Source organism: Apaloderma vittatum, unplaced genomic scaffold (genome assembly GCF_000703405.1).
Source record: "Apaloderma vittatum isolate BGI_N311 unplaced genomic scaffold, ASM70340v1 scaffold42316, whole genome shotgun sequence".
Classification (NCBI taxonomy): domain Eukaryota; kingdom Metazoa; phylum Chordata; class Aves; order Trogoniformes; family Trogonidae; genus Apaloderma; species Apaloderma vittatum.
The window spans coordinates 21,493-33,430 of record NW_009720861.1 but is presented as its reverse complement, the minus strand read 5'-3'; the positions used below and the strand labels follow the sequence as shown (position 1 = coordinate 33,430).

General features: G+C 43.7%; 1 protein-coding gene across 1 annotated transcript in view; it reads left to right on the top strand.

Annotated features, from left to right (window-relative positions):
* The first annotated feature begins 398 nt into the window (after positions 1-398).
* LOC104268469 (FERM domain-containing protein 6-like) overlaps positions 399-11,938 on the top strand; it is a 29,039-nt gene continuing 17,499 nt past the window's right edge. Inside the window, exons 1-2 of the mRNA XM_009871135.1 lie at positions 399-494; positions 5,986-6,076. Coding sequence (XP_009869437.1) covers positions 399-494; positions 5,986-6,076 — 187 coding nt within the window. The remainder of the gene's footprint in view (positions 495-5,985; positions 6,077-11,938) is intronic.

Below are 11,938 nucleotides of genomic sequence, written 5' to 3'. Positions count from 1 at the left end.
GATGCCATCTGCCTTATCACTTAACGTGCATCTCAAAACCTCAAGCCTGGTTTGTTATTCTAGGGCAACCTAATTGCTTTAAGGTACTCTGCTGGGACTCGCAACCTACTTAAAGGTTGGCTCTGCCTGATTTGTGCTGTGACACTGGTGGAAAGATTGACCATGGCACTGTAAAATGGATGAGTGTTTCTTTCTTTGCTTGTGTGCTGGTTCTTTGTTTCGTATTTTTCTAAAAACAGCAAGGAGGAAAACATTGTGTCAAATGCATCCTGTGAGCTGCTCCTAGTGCCGGCAGGAGTGTGGCACTGATGCACTCACCTTCTCAACAGGTACGTGGGATGAAGGGAGCCTGACACCCCCTCGGAGAGGAGACGCCGGTCCCCGAGGATCTGCCCACCATGAGCAGGGTGCTGCTGGCGGGCAGGATGCAACCGGAGAGCCGGACCGTCTGCGTCTTTCTGCCCACCCGGGAGCAGCTCAACTTGGTCGTTGGGGTGAGTGGTCAGGAGGTTGCTGTCGCGGTTTTGGTTCAGTTTTGTTAGTTCCTATTGTTCTGCCAAGAGCCAGGTGCTGGTCTCCTGACCAAAAGGCTATTAGCCAGCTTAGAGTAATTGGTGCTCCTTTTTCTAATTAGGCAGCTTCAACTCTTTTGCAGAGTTTCATAAAAGTCCAGGTTGTGTTTTTGGACAGGAGGTGTCCTCTGCTCTTCTTTTCTCTTACTTTTTTTTCTGTAATTTCTTTTTGTTCTCTCTTGAGTGATTTTGCCACTAGTAGTAATATAGCCATTTTTTTAAAAATGGAACGTGAAATGCTTCGATGATTTAGCAAGTGTGCCCAACACATGACTATTTGCTCTGACGTTTTTAGCTATTTCTGGATTTGATAGTCTACAGATTCCTTCAAAGTCTCTTACGGCAGAGCAAACAGCCATTGAGAGTGTATGGGTCTCTTTCACCCCTGCTATGAGTACTTGTACACACAAAAACGAGAGGTAAGTCGCTTAATTTCTTTGATCACCACTTCAAATGCCTAAGTGTGTGTGCACGAGTGACAGCAGAGCCAGGTCATCTGGCAGCCCAGCCCTGCATGGTGTCCACCCCAGCGCCGTGCCTCTCTGTGCAACGCCAGCTGCTCCTTGAACTTGTGAGAAATCAAGCTGACAGAGGCACTTCAAGTTCAGCCGACAAGCTAGCCTCAAAGACAAGTGCTCTCTTGTGAGTGTGTGTGTGTGTGTGCACTCCTTGAGCTGGGGAGGTTTTGCTTTGTTTTGGGTGGTGTTTTTTTGTTTTGTATTTCTTTTCCTCCCCTCTGGGATGGGGAAGGGGAGAAGACAGTTGAGGTTTAAGCACTTCATTGAAACATTGGATTTTCAAGCTATGCATGATAATCTTCAAAATCCACGTAGGAATTTTCCTACCTGCTGTGCTTAAGTGTGACATCGTTAACTGAAACAGTCACAAGGGCTGTATGGAACAACACTTTAATGGCAAAATTTGGGGTGCTCTGCTTCTAGCTTACCACTTCAAACCCAGCCCATCTACCACCCCAGAAGGCTTCTGCAATCACTGACTTTTGTGCAAGCCACAAAATGATGATTGAATTAAGTTATTGGCAGCAGGTGCGTGAGCCTGGGTAATGGTCTCTTGTGGCTTACCCTAAATCTCACCTTATAGCTTTTTGCACGGTGGCTAGAGATCCGAGATAGCGGAGCCCTGTCCTGCCCTGAGGAAGGTGTGCAGTGTGCTGTGCCGGCAGGGCCGGTGCCATCATTGCTCCTCGCTGTGCCCGTGCCCGGGCACACGGCGGCTTCTCCACTGCTGGGTCGTGCTCTCCTGTGTAAGTGTAGACAGCGCTTAGACCATATGGTGAATCCTGGATGTCTATAGTTTATCATCAGATAGAATCATTTATCTTGCAAAAGACCCTTAAAATCAAGTCCAACCGTAACACTGCCAAGTCCACCACTAAACTATGTCCCTAAGTGCCACATCTGCACATCTTTAAAATATCTTTGGGGTATTTAATAAGCATAAGAAATGGTCTTTTGTATTGAGTGCTGACAGATGTGGAGGGAAGGTACTGTGTCCCCCATCCCCACTCCCTTTTCCCACCTGTTGTCCCTCCAAAGAGTCAGGAAGCCTTGAGCATCTCTGCCTTATCCTGTGGAGGGGTCCTTGCCACAGCACCTTTCAGTAGCCCTTTTAAAGGCATTTTCCTTTCTTGCTTCTGCTGCCCTTGCTTTGGCATCTGGGAATTTGGGAAAATATATTCATGGAGATGCCTGCATGTGAAAGAGAATAGCTGCCTGAGCTAAAACATGAGACTTCAACACACTGTTGTGTCCTAATTGCATAGAGAGTGAAACATGACCTGTCACAGCTGGGCAAGTCACCAAAACCAGCTTTTCATTTGGCTTCTGTCTTTACCACAGCACCCCTTCAAAACAACAACAAAAGCTTAAAATTTTGAAGGTGGAGGTATATTTCTTTACCTTGATGTTTCTTTAACAAGAAATTTTCTAGTGATGTTGTTAGAACCCAGATTTAATTAGCACAGCCACAGATGATAATTTGTGCATTTATTAGAATAATAATGCCACTACTTAAGATTTCCAAAGGCTTTTACTGTCTTTGGTGCAGAATGCAAATACTATACAAGCTTGCAGATCAGTGAGGTAGGTAGGAATGGTCATCCTTCCAGCAGAATAAATTATAGATCCTTCCCATGATAAGGACAGTATTTATGCAGATAATTCCTTTTGCTGTCCTCCCATATAAATTCCACCCTTCCAAGGAAGAGTTTACCTATATGTGTTTTATATGGTCACATGTAGATTGGAGGCTGCTCTTTAAAATGGGTTTGTCTTATGTTCTTCACAGATAGTGCTGTTGAAGAGAGAAGAGCAGGAGCCATTTTTTGTCTACTCCCCCATAATCGAGTATCTCCTAATTAACTTTGATGCCAACCTTTCTGGATGCATAGACAACTTTGAGGTGATGGTGAGGAAGAAAACTGTCTTCCCGAGGCCAGCTGTGACCATGAGGAGAAGCAGAGCAGTGAGGAGAGCTAGTGGGTGCTGCAGCTCACCAGCCGTCCCAAGGACGGTGAGGCGAGGTAGGAGGTTTCTGCTGGGGAGGATAGACATCAGAGCACAGAGCAAAGCAATCTGCCTTGCTCCGGGCAGCTCCAGTGGGGTGATGAGTGTGAGCACCAGAGAAGCTGAAGCAGACTGAGAATTGTACAAGTAAAAGCTGGTTCAGTCTCACCAGAGATCTTTGGAGGGCTATCCAGTTTGTTCAGTTTTATCTGCCTGCATCAGGGCTTATCTCTGTTGAATCGGTATCAACTAGTTTTCATGTTGAGTTTTCTGAAAATTTTCTGGAGTAGTAGCAGCTGAATAAGGAGGCTTATGCTAGCAAAAGTCCAATGAGGGGAGCAGGGCAAGCATTCATGCTGCCTATATTTGGGTAGGTCAGAAGCAGCCACAGTAGATGTTCCTCATTGCCTAGCTGCTGGAGAAAGAGTACAAGTATCAGGAAAAATTTTTGTAGGGGTGGAAGTCTGGTGAAGTCCTGTGTATTGGTGAATGGCAAGCACAGGTCTGAAGTCTTTCATTTGTTCTGTGAGTGGGAAAGCTGATGCTTTAAAGCATATAAACCAAGAAAAATAGAGATAGCTAGCCAATATGCATAAACATTTGCATACGGAATGATCCTGGAGTAGCAGTTACATCCTGTAAACTTGCACTCCTCTTCACTTTGGGCTAAATTTCCTCTGTAAAGAAGCCCTCAGTCTGGCATGGGGCAAAGCAGAGTATCAGGGGAAGGAATGATTCATGGCGTGTCTGGGATGGAGCTTGGCACACAAACTGTACACAAAGGAAGAAAAGGCCAAAGAGAAGTGCACAGATGAAAAACGCAAACGGAAATGTTGGTTGCTTTGAGCAGAGGGAAAGGTTGGAGGATTGAACAGTGATTGCAAGTGTAACGGGTATTGCATGGCCATGAAGGCTGGGAGTAAAACTTGATACAGAAGGGAAGTACCAAAAGAAGAATGGACAAGGTGGTAGCTCACGCGCCTGCTGTGTGAGAAATTCGATTAAGTCACTGCTTTAGAGCTGAGTATCACAAAACATTGAAGTGCTCAGTTCCCTAGAACTAAATATCTTAAAGCAGATTTTTCTTCCTTTAGGTGTGAAAGCATGCCACTCACAAAATTAATCTAATTGTATAGCTTTTACATGGAGTCCTGTGCTGCCAGTGACTCTTGTAGGCACTTAACCGTTTTGGCTAGGAGGGCTAGGTCACCTTTTTTCCTTAGTGAATTCTTCCCTGGTGGGAAGACATGCTCAGAGCTTGCTTCCTTGAGAAAGGAGGCATATCCATGCCCAACTTTCCCTTCCAACTGCATGTTCTTGGTGGCTGAGCAAATACTGCGTTTAGGTGTGAAACTGTAAGAGTGCAGTCTCGCACGGAGATCCATAATAAGACCCAGTTGTGGTTTTGGGTCTTGTCAGAACTGTGCACTACCTCCTCCTCTCCTGAAGCACATACACACACGTGTGTATTGGTGTAGTTCAGGTTTCAAAGCTCCCAGTAAAGTGGTAGTGAGCGGCTGGCTAGTGAAGCTGTGTCAGGTAGAAGAAAATGAGTACTTAAATGACCTCCTGTTTCCCATTGTTCGTGTCTAGTGACATGGCACATCCTGGGGCAGGGAGGAGAGTGCAGACAGTTTCTGGATAGTGTGGCACACCTTCACTAAAAGGGTTTAGAGAATTATGGTGGCAATTAGTTTGATGGCAGTGATTAGTTTGTGGGAGAGTTCACTAGGTGACATCTGCCCTGTCATCTTTGCTGCTGTGAAGGTCAAGTTGCACTGTGCCTCCTCGGGAAGGCTGTTCCTGCCGCTCCTAATCTGCATCATTCAGCAGTGGTGTAATGGAATTCAGAGGTTCTGGCCCATTTTGCAGCTGCCTGCACCCTGGGCTGAGCTGAGGTTGTCTGTGTTGGCAGTGTTCTACTCTTCCCCAGCTGCTCTTGCTCAGAACTCCTTTGCCCATATTTTAGGGTTTGCTGTTTGTGCCTGTGGTTGTCTGTCTATGCTTCAGGGGTGGTGCAGTGGGGCAGGGGAAAATGAGGCTGTGGGTGGGGGGATATTTAGTGGGGGAATTTTCCAGTCATAGTACACATCCAGGTCAGCATGTGCAGGTAGCCAGAATCTCACTCTTTCTGGGGGAGCCTGTGCTCCGAGCTGCCTTGCTTAGAGCAGTGCGTTGGGTAGCCATGCCACGGTGCCACGGCTCGCTCTTGCCCTGGGCTCTGCTTGCAAATACTGCTCAGCCCCTGGTCCCCATTGGGAGCGTATACTGGCAGCCCTGCGTTCTCAGTGCATACACAGTGTTACGGGGAACGAGGGTACTGGGAGGTATCAGTGTGGCATGGTCAGAAGATGATGTTAAGGAGTCAGCAGAGGGCAAAACAAGTTCTTCTGTGTGTACAGGGCAACCCATGAGCTATTCCTGCTCAAACTGTGCAGTCTTAGGTCTGTTTGTGTACCTTTGGTTTTAGTTCTCCTGAATGAAAGCTTTCAGTTTTGCTTTCATTTTTTTTCTCTTTACTACTCTTGCATATTTTTTTTTTTTCTAGAGGTTTTTTCATGTATGTATTTACAAACACTTTTTGTAAGAGCACCTATAAATAGCCTGGTCGGTACTGCACAAAACTAGGTCTCCAGCAGCACTCCAAATTCTTATACCAAGATGCCACTAGATGGGAGACTTCATGTCTTACTGAGCTGAACTGTGAAGGAGAATGACACATTGATTATTATTATGTGATAATAGCAATAATACTGAAAACAAAGCCTGTTCTGTGGATTTTTTTTTTTAATTGTTACCCAAAAATGTATTGGCCAATGTAATGTAGGAGAATTGCTCCATCCAGGTGTGTGAGCCGTCTGTAATGTTGGATTGGTTGTTTCTTTCAGGTCAAAGCCACTGGACAGGAGCTCTTTCAGCAAGTGTGTGATTTAGTGAAGATTAAAGAGCCTCACTTCTTTGGCCTCAGCATTGTTAAAAGTAAGCAAACTCAATGCATGGAGCAAATCACTTGGCAAATGTCCACACACAGACCCGCTTGTGTATTTACAGTGTGTGCATATATACACAGCGGCTGTGCCTGCAGGGAATTTGATTGTAATAAGGTCACAAAGTATGTAGATTATGCACAGGCTTCTCCAGGCTCTTTTGATCTTTGGTATGTGGGCAGACAAATTGGGAGAAGGGGGGGGCTTTTGTTCTTCTCCTTTGTTCTTACTCCACCTCTTTGTGGGATTTTCTTTCTCTCCTGTAGCCGAGCTGCTAGCCAACATATTTGTCACTGAATTCAAAATTGACAATAGTTGAACAGGAGGTGAATTTTGAAAGGACTTGAGGGCTGGAAGCGTTACTTATCTTCTGAAGTCACATGCAAAGAATGTGGCATCAGTGGGAGGAAACTGGAATGGTTTGAGGGGACTGAATGCATGTAGGGGACATTGGGTTTTGAAATATCACATGGTAAATACAAAACTTCTCAGTCCATGAGTTGCAGTCAAGTCTGACCAGGGAACAGTGTAAGATGATGCCTTAAAAGAGCAAACTGATACACTACATTTCTAGGATGGTGTGTGCATTGACACCTCCCCACAACTCTTAAATTAAAAATGGATCCATTGTCCTCCTTACCTTCCTTTCCACACTTCTGGAAATGTAGGAAAGCATTTGTATTCCCTCCAAAGTTTTTATAAGGTGTGTTGTTATTTACTACTGCAGCTCTGGATACTGTTTCATTGAAATGAGAATTGTCTTTTATGAGTCCTTCAAAGTAAAGTTTCTTTTTCTTCCTTAATAAGTATGTGGGATAAAATAATTTCTTTTAAGTTTACTTGACACATTTCCTTTCTGCTCTCGTTTTCAAAGAACTTGCAGGGTTTTCTTGAGCACAGCACTCAAGCTAAGACCAGCATAAGCTGTTTATCTCCGTAAGGTTTGTAGAGTCTTCAAGAGATTGCATCAGTGTAACTAAACTGGTAGCTAACGAGTAAATTTGTGTGCTTAAACCAGTGCACTTCGGGTTTTTATTTGTTTCTTTTTTAGTTTGTTTTCTTTATTGTGAGGAAGACCTGAATGCTCTTAACATTTTTTAGAAATTGACTGTTCCTGTGAGTACGTTTCCTCCACTGCCCTTTTATAACACCAGTTTTTGCCTGTTCCACTTGCAGGACATCTTGGGTGAAATTGGAGCTCCTGTCTTACCCTATTAGATGGGGCAATTTTATTCCCATTTTCTTTGAATTAGGTGCTATTCTCGTGTCTTTCTGACTTCTTTTTTTGGTCTTCATATCTTTCTTATTTCATATTTTCGGTACTCTACTTTCTTCTTTCCACCTTTTGTGTGGAGTACACCCTGTCAAGCACAGGGGCTCTGGCCCCAAAATACCCTGTTGTGGCAAATGCTTCTAAGCCTGTTGGAAATGCAGCGTAAGCACCCCAGCCCAAGGCTGTGTTGACTAGACCTTGAAGTATATTGCCTGTAACTTTAAACAGAAATGGTCATCTTCTTGCTTCACAAAAATGTTCTTCCCTTCTGGAGCAGCTGATTCTTCACAAAGCTCTTAGAAAAATGTCAAGGAAAAGAGTTGCAGGAGCCCAGTAGTCTGAATTAACCTCCCTCTGGTGTGATGTTTTGTTTTGTTTTCCTGACTATTCCTAACCCTGACCTTTCCTGACAGCCTCTCTCTCCACCACCTAGACAGGTGTCAGGATTTTGGATAAGTAGGACATTTATTTTTGTTTGTACCTCTATTTAAGAAATTGTTAAGGCCAGACAACAGACAAGTGTCACCATTTTGTTTCTCAGCCTGAAAGGTTGTAGCCACCAGGAAGGCTGCAGCCTGCTATTGAGAGAGGGAGTAAGCCTGGTCTGTTTGTTACTGCTTCCTCTGGTCCCATCCTTTAGTCCGTTAAAATTCAGTAAGCTGCTAAATGGAGTCTTATGGAGTGGATTTTAGAGTTGTCTTTATTTCGTTTCTAAAATATCTCCAGGTTTATTACCATAGAGCTGTAGCAAAAGAAATCTTTTCTGTTCCCCAACTTGTTTTTCACCTGACCTTGTCTTGGCCAACAAAGTGATGGTCATCTCCTTTACTGCCAGTGGTAAGTGAGGTCTTGCTTCTGCTGCCCACCTAACACTCTCCATCTGTGGCATTTGGAAGTAACCTTTAAGGTATTGCCTGCTTTTCGTGGATTTTTGGTTTCATGGCAGGCTATCTTGTCAAGAAAGGGAAGCAATCCACTCATGTTGTAGAGAAACCTAGGTAAATTCTGGATTACTTGGGGTTGTGTTGTGGATACTTAAGTCAACTGCCTTGTCCAGGCAGCAAGTTGATGTATGTCCCGCAGAGGTTGCAAAGGGAAGGTGTGGGGCTGGTCTGCAGGGCAAAGTTGGGTTGAATATCTGAAAACTGCAGAGGAAGCTTCTGCATTTCAGACTAGAGTATTATTCTTCTGCAGTGTGGTTTAACCTCTCCGTACTGCTGCTCTAAGGTATTGCTTTTTAAGAAACAAGCACCTTGGTTTAGTAAGGGTGTATTTCCCAGTTTCTTAATGTGTATTTTATTTATGGCAGTCAGATGCTGCCACATGCAGAACAAGGTATTCTAATCCATCTGCATCCATTACCTTGCTGCTAATTTGTCAACAAAACCCTGACTGTCAGTAGTGGCAAGAGAATGAAAATTAAAGGATTTCTACAGAACTGTAACCAATCACACTGGGTGGATTATCTGGATTAGGAGCCCATTTGACCTGCAGACGTTGTACAGATAGACTAATGCTTAGTTGGTCTCATAGTAAGTATGTGTTTGAGGGGGGGAGGTTGGGCTCCTTAATCATAACCAGAATTTTAACCCCTAAGTGTAGCAAAAAATGGAAACAGCACCACAAAGCGCTGTGCGTGAATGGTGTGAGAACGACGCTCTAGGTCTGGAGCCAGTCTTCCAGCATTCGTTGCTTAAATTCATTGCCTTCACTTCTGTCTGTTACTGATGCTGAGGGCAAGCTTGAGGATTTAAGATAATGATAACAGTGACAGAACAGAAATTTTCATCTTACAAATGAAAGAGCTTAAGAGGAAAGGGGTGAAAACTCCTTCAGGCAACTGCATTGGGGTGGGAGAGGAGGGGAAGCTTGCATCTCTAGATCTCTTTGAAAATTAAGTTCAGGAGTGTATATTAATGAGAAGCCACACCAGCACAAAGCTTGGGACATGTTGCTCTTCTAGTTCTGTCACAGATCATCAAGCAGGCTATACCTTGTGTTCTGCTGCTGCTAAAGTGCATTTTTTCCTCGTTTGCTGAGTGAAAGACCCTGCAGCCCTGCCAGGTTCAAGCTGGCTCTATAGGCTTCAGCAGCTGGGTCTTATATTGCAGCTCCTCCTGCAGGGTCAACCTTATCTAGTGCCCTGTGGGAGGTTTCCTTCTTGTTATCACAAAAGTGTATATGGCAGCACAATTCAGTCTTCTAGACCAAAACCAATTGTCAGCAGACAAAGAACAGCCAGGCCTCCTTTGTTGTTATAACCCGGATTCCTGTGATCCTCAATCTTGGGCTTCTTTCTAGGAGCAAACCTGGCTTGACCCAAGCAGATGGAAGCCTTTGACTAGGAAGGAGCAAGCCTGCAGCGCCTACACTTCGCCACTGTCTCTCTGTGTCCTCTTACCAGTTTGTCAGGTTGACTTGCTAACGAAGCCAAATTCCTTTGCTTCAGCTCCTCTACCTCAGAGATCTTCGTTGAGTTATAACAGCCATGGCTTTTCACCTTTCCAGACCCATGCCTCCTAGTCCTCCTTACTTTTGTTCTTAGCCAAAGAGCTTGATGGTTAACTCTGCCAAGACCACTCTGTCTCCAGTTTATTCTTCTGCATCTGTGTATCCTCCAGTACTGAAGTTCATGGATGGAATACACTACCATGTTATTTTTATATTATGTGGGTATCTGTTATAACAAAGGGTTTCTTAAGACAAGTGACAGTAGAAATTCTCCAAAATACCCTCAGATTATTTCTACATCTCAGTCCTTCCCACTATAACTGCTTCTCCCTCTCCTCCATCAAATATCTGCTTGGATAGTTGCATTTTTTTGGTAAATTGCTTCTATCCCAACTGAAGAAGATATGGCTCTATTATAATGACTTTGATACCTCCAACAAGAGTTAAATGCAATGTAAGGAAGATGTGGGCAGAAATCTGCCACCTAGAAGGAGTTGCAAGAGGTCAGGTGTTAAATAGTAAAAAAAAAAATAAAAAAAAAATAATAGTGTGTAATGCTCCTTGGAAGTACTTGTATGGTCTCTTCCTAGAGCCTGCATCTGCTGTCAGTTGTTTCTCTTTTAGCATCAGTACAACATCCAGCCAAGTGGTTTACTACCTGAAGGATGCAAGGGATTTTTGTTTGCTCATAAAATTCCTGCAGTACCTATTCATTGTCGTGAGTGACTGAGCCTTTATTCCAGTCTTCAGACCTTGAGAGGTTTTGACAGCTGTAATACCTCGCACTTTTTGGTATTAACTCTTTTCACTCTTCTGTTCATCCCAAGTAAAGTGACCCTTTTTTCCAAGCTTCTGATATGATTCTTCCATTCTTCACTTAGGATATGTGTATTTCCCAGCTAAAGCTGAAAACACAAAGTGATCCTAAGCCAAGTTCTTTAGACCCCTTACTAAACTAATCAACCAGGTACTGAAAAGTGGACAAGGCTTCTTTCTGCTGCCTTGAAAGGTAGCATAAAGAGGATCAAGAAGTTATGTAGAGGTGGTGGGAGCAGATGCCATGTGGATATTGATGTTCCCAGGCCAACAGCACATGGAAGCCAGGGGAGCTCCATGTGCAAAAGGAGTGTGTAGCCATCTCTGTTCCAATAAACAAACCAAAAAAACCCCATACTGGTATTCAGGGAAGCTAAACAGGTTATGCAAGGTCCATGGCATGTGTTGGGAGATATATTTAAGTGCTGGGTTTGGTTTTGTTTTTTTTTTTAAGCCTTAGCTCTCCCCTAACTTCAGCATACTTCAGTTCTGTTTCCAATTTCTTTTGGGTTGCCTCTTGAGGGAAATAATAGCGCTGCCATGAGACTTCTTGGCGTTATCTGGAAGAAATTAAGTGCTATAGCCAGGGACAACTTTCCCTCCCACCCTTCTCTTTAAGGCAGAAAATTCTTGCTATGTGGAAGTTTGGCCTTGCACTAAATCATATTTAATTTGAATCCTAATCTTCCAGACTGTGTAAACAGATACAATATTAAAATATATTTGATTCAACTGAAGGAGTTAATGGGATGTTCCTGGCTGCCTGTGGGGCCTGAACTCTGCTCTTGGTAGAACTTACCTCTATGGAATATCTCAGCCCTCCTAGTCCAAAAAGGGCATAAGAGGAGAGCACGTTAATGACATTCACCATGACTTACCTTTTTCACAGGGAACTTACCTCTCATAAAAAATGAGATGGGGAGGCACTGGTTAAAATAATGGCCTTTAGAGTACAATGACTTAAAACTGATTTGAACCCATACCACAGCTGTAATTTTCTATTCCCATTTTCCCTGCAGTGTAAATAATGCCTATTGTAAGTCTGCATCACTCACTGGAACTGTGTAACTTTTTTTCTGACTGGAGACCTGGCCAATTATTTTCTTGCAACAATGCACATCCTATATTTGCTTAAATATGTAGGTGTGCTATCCTGATTTTGCAGAGTAGGAGTACTGGAATGTTTGCATTGGTGGTGACTGTTTAATTTGCAGTGAGATTTTTGCAGCATAAACTTTCCATTTCATTTGAAGGCTCTTAAAAGCTGAACTTGGGAGAAACATGTAAATTGTGTTACCGCAAACTAGCTGGCTA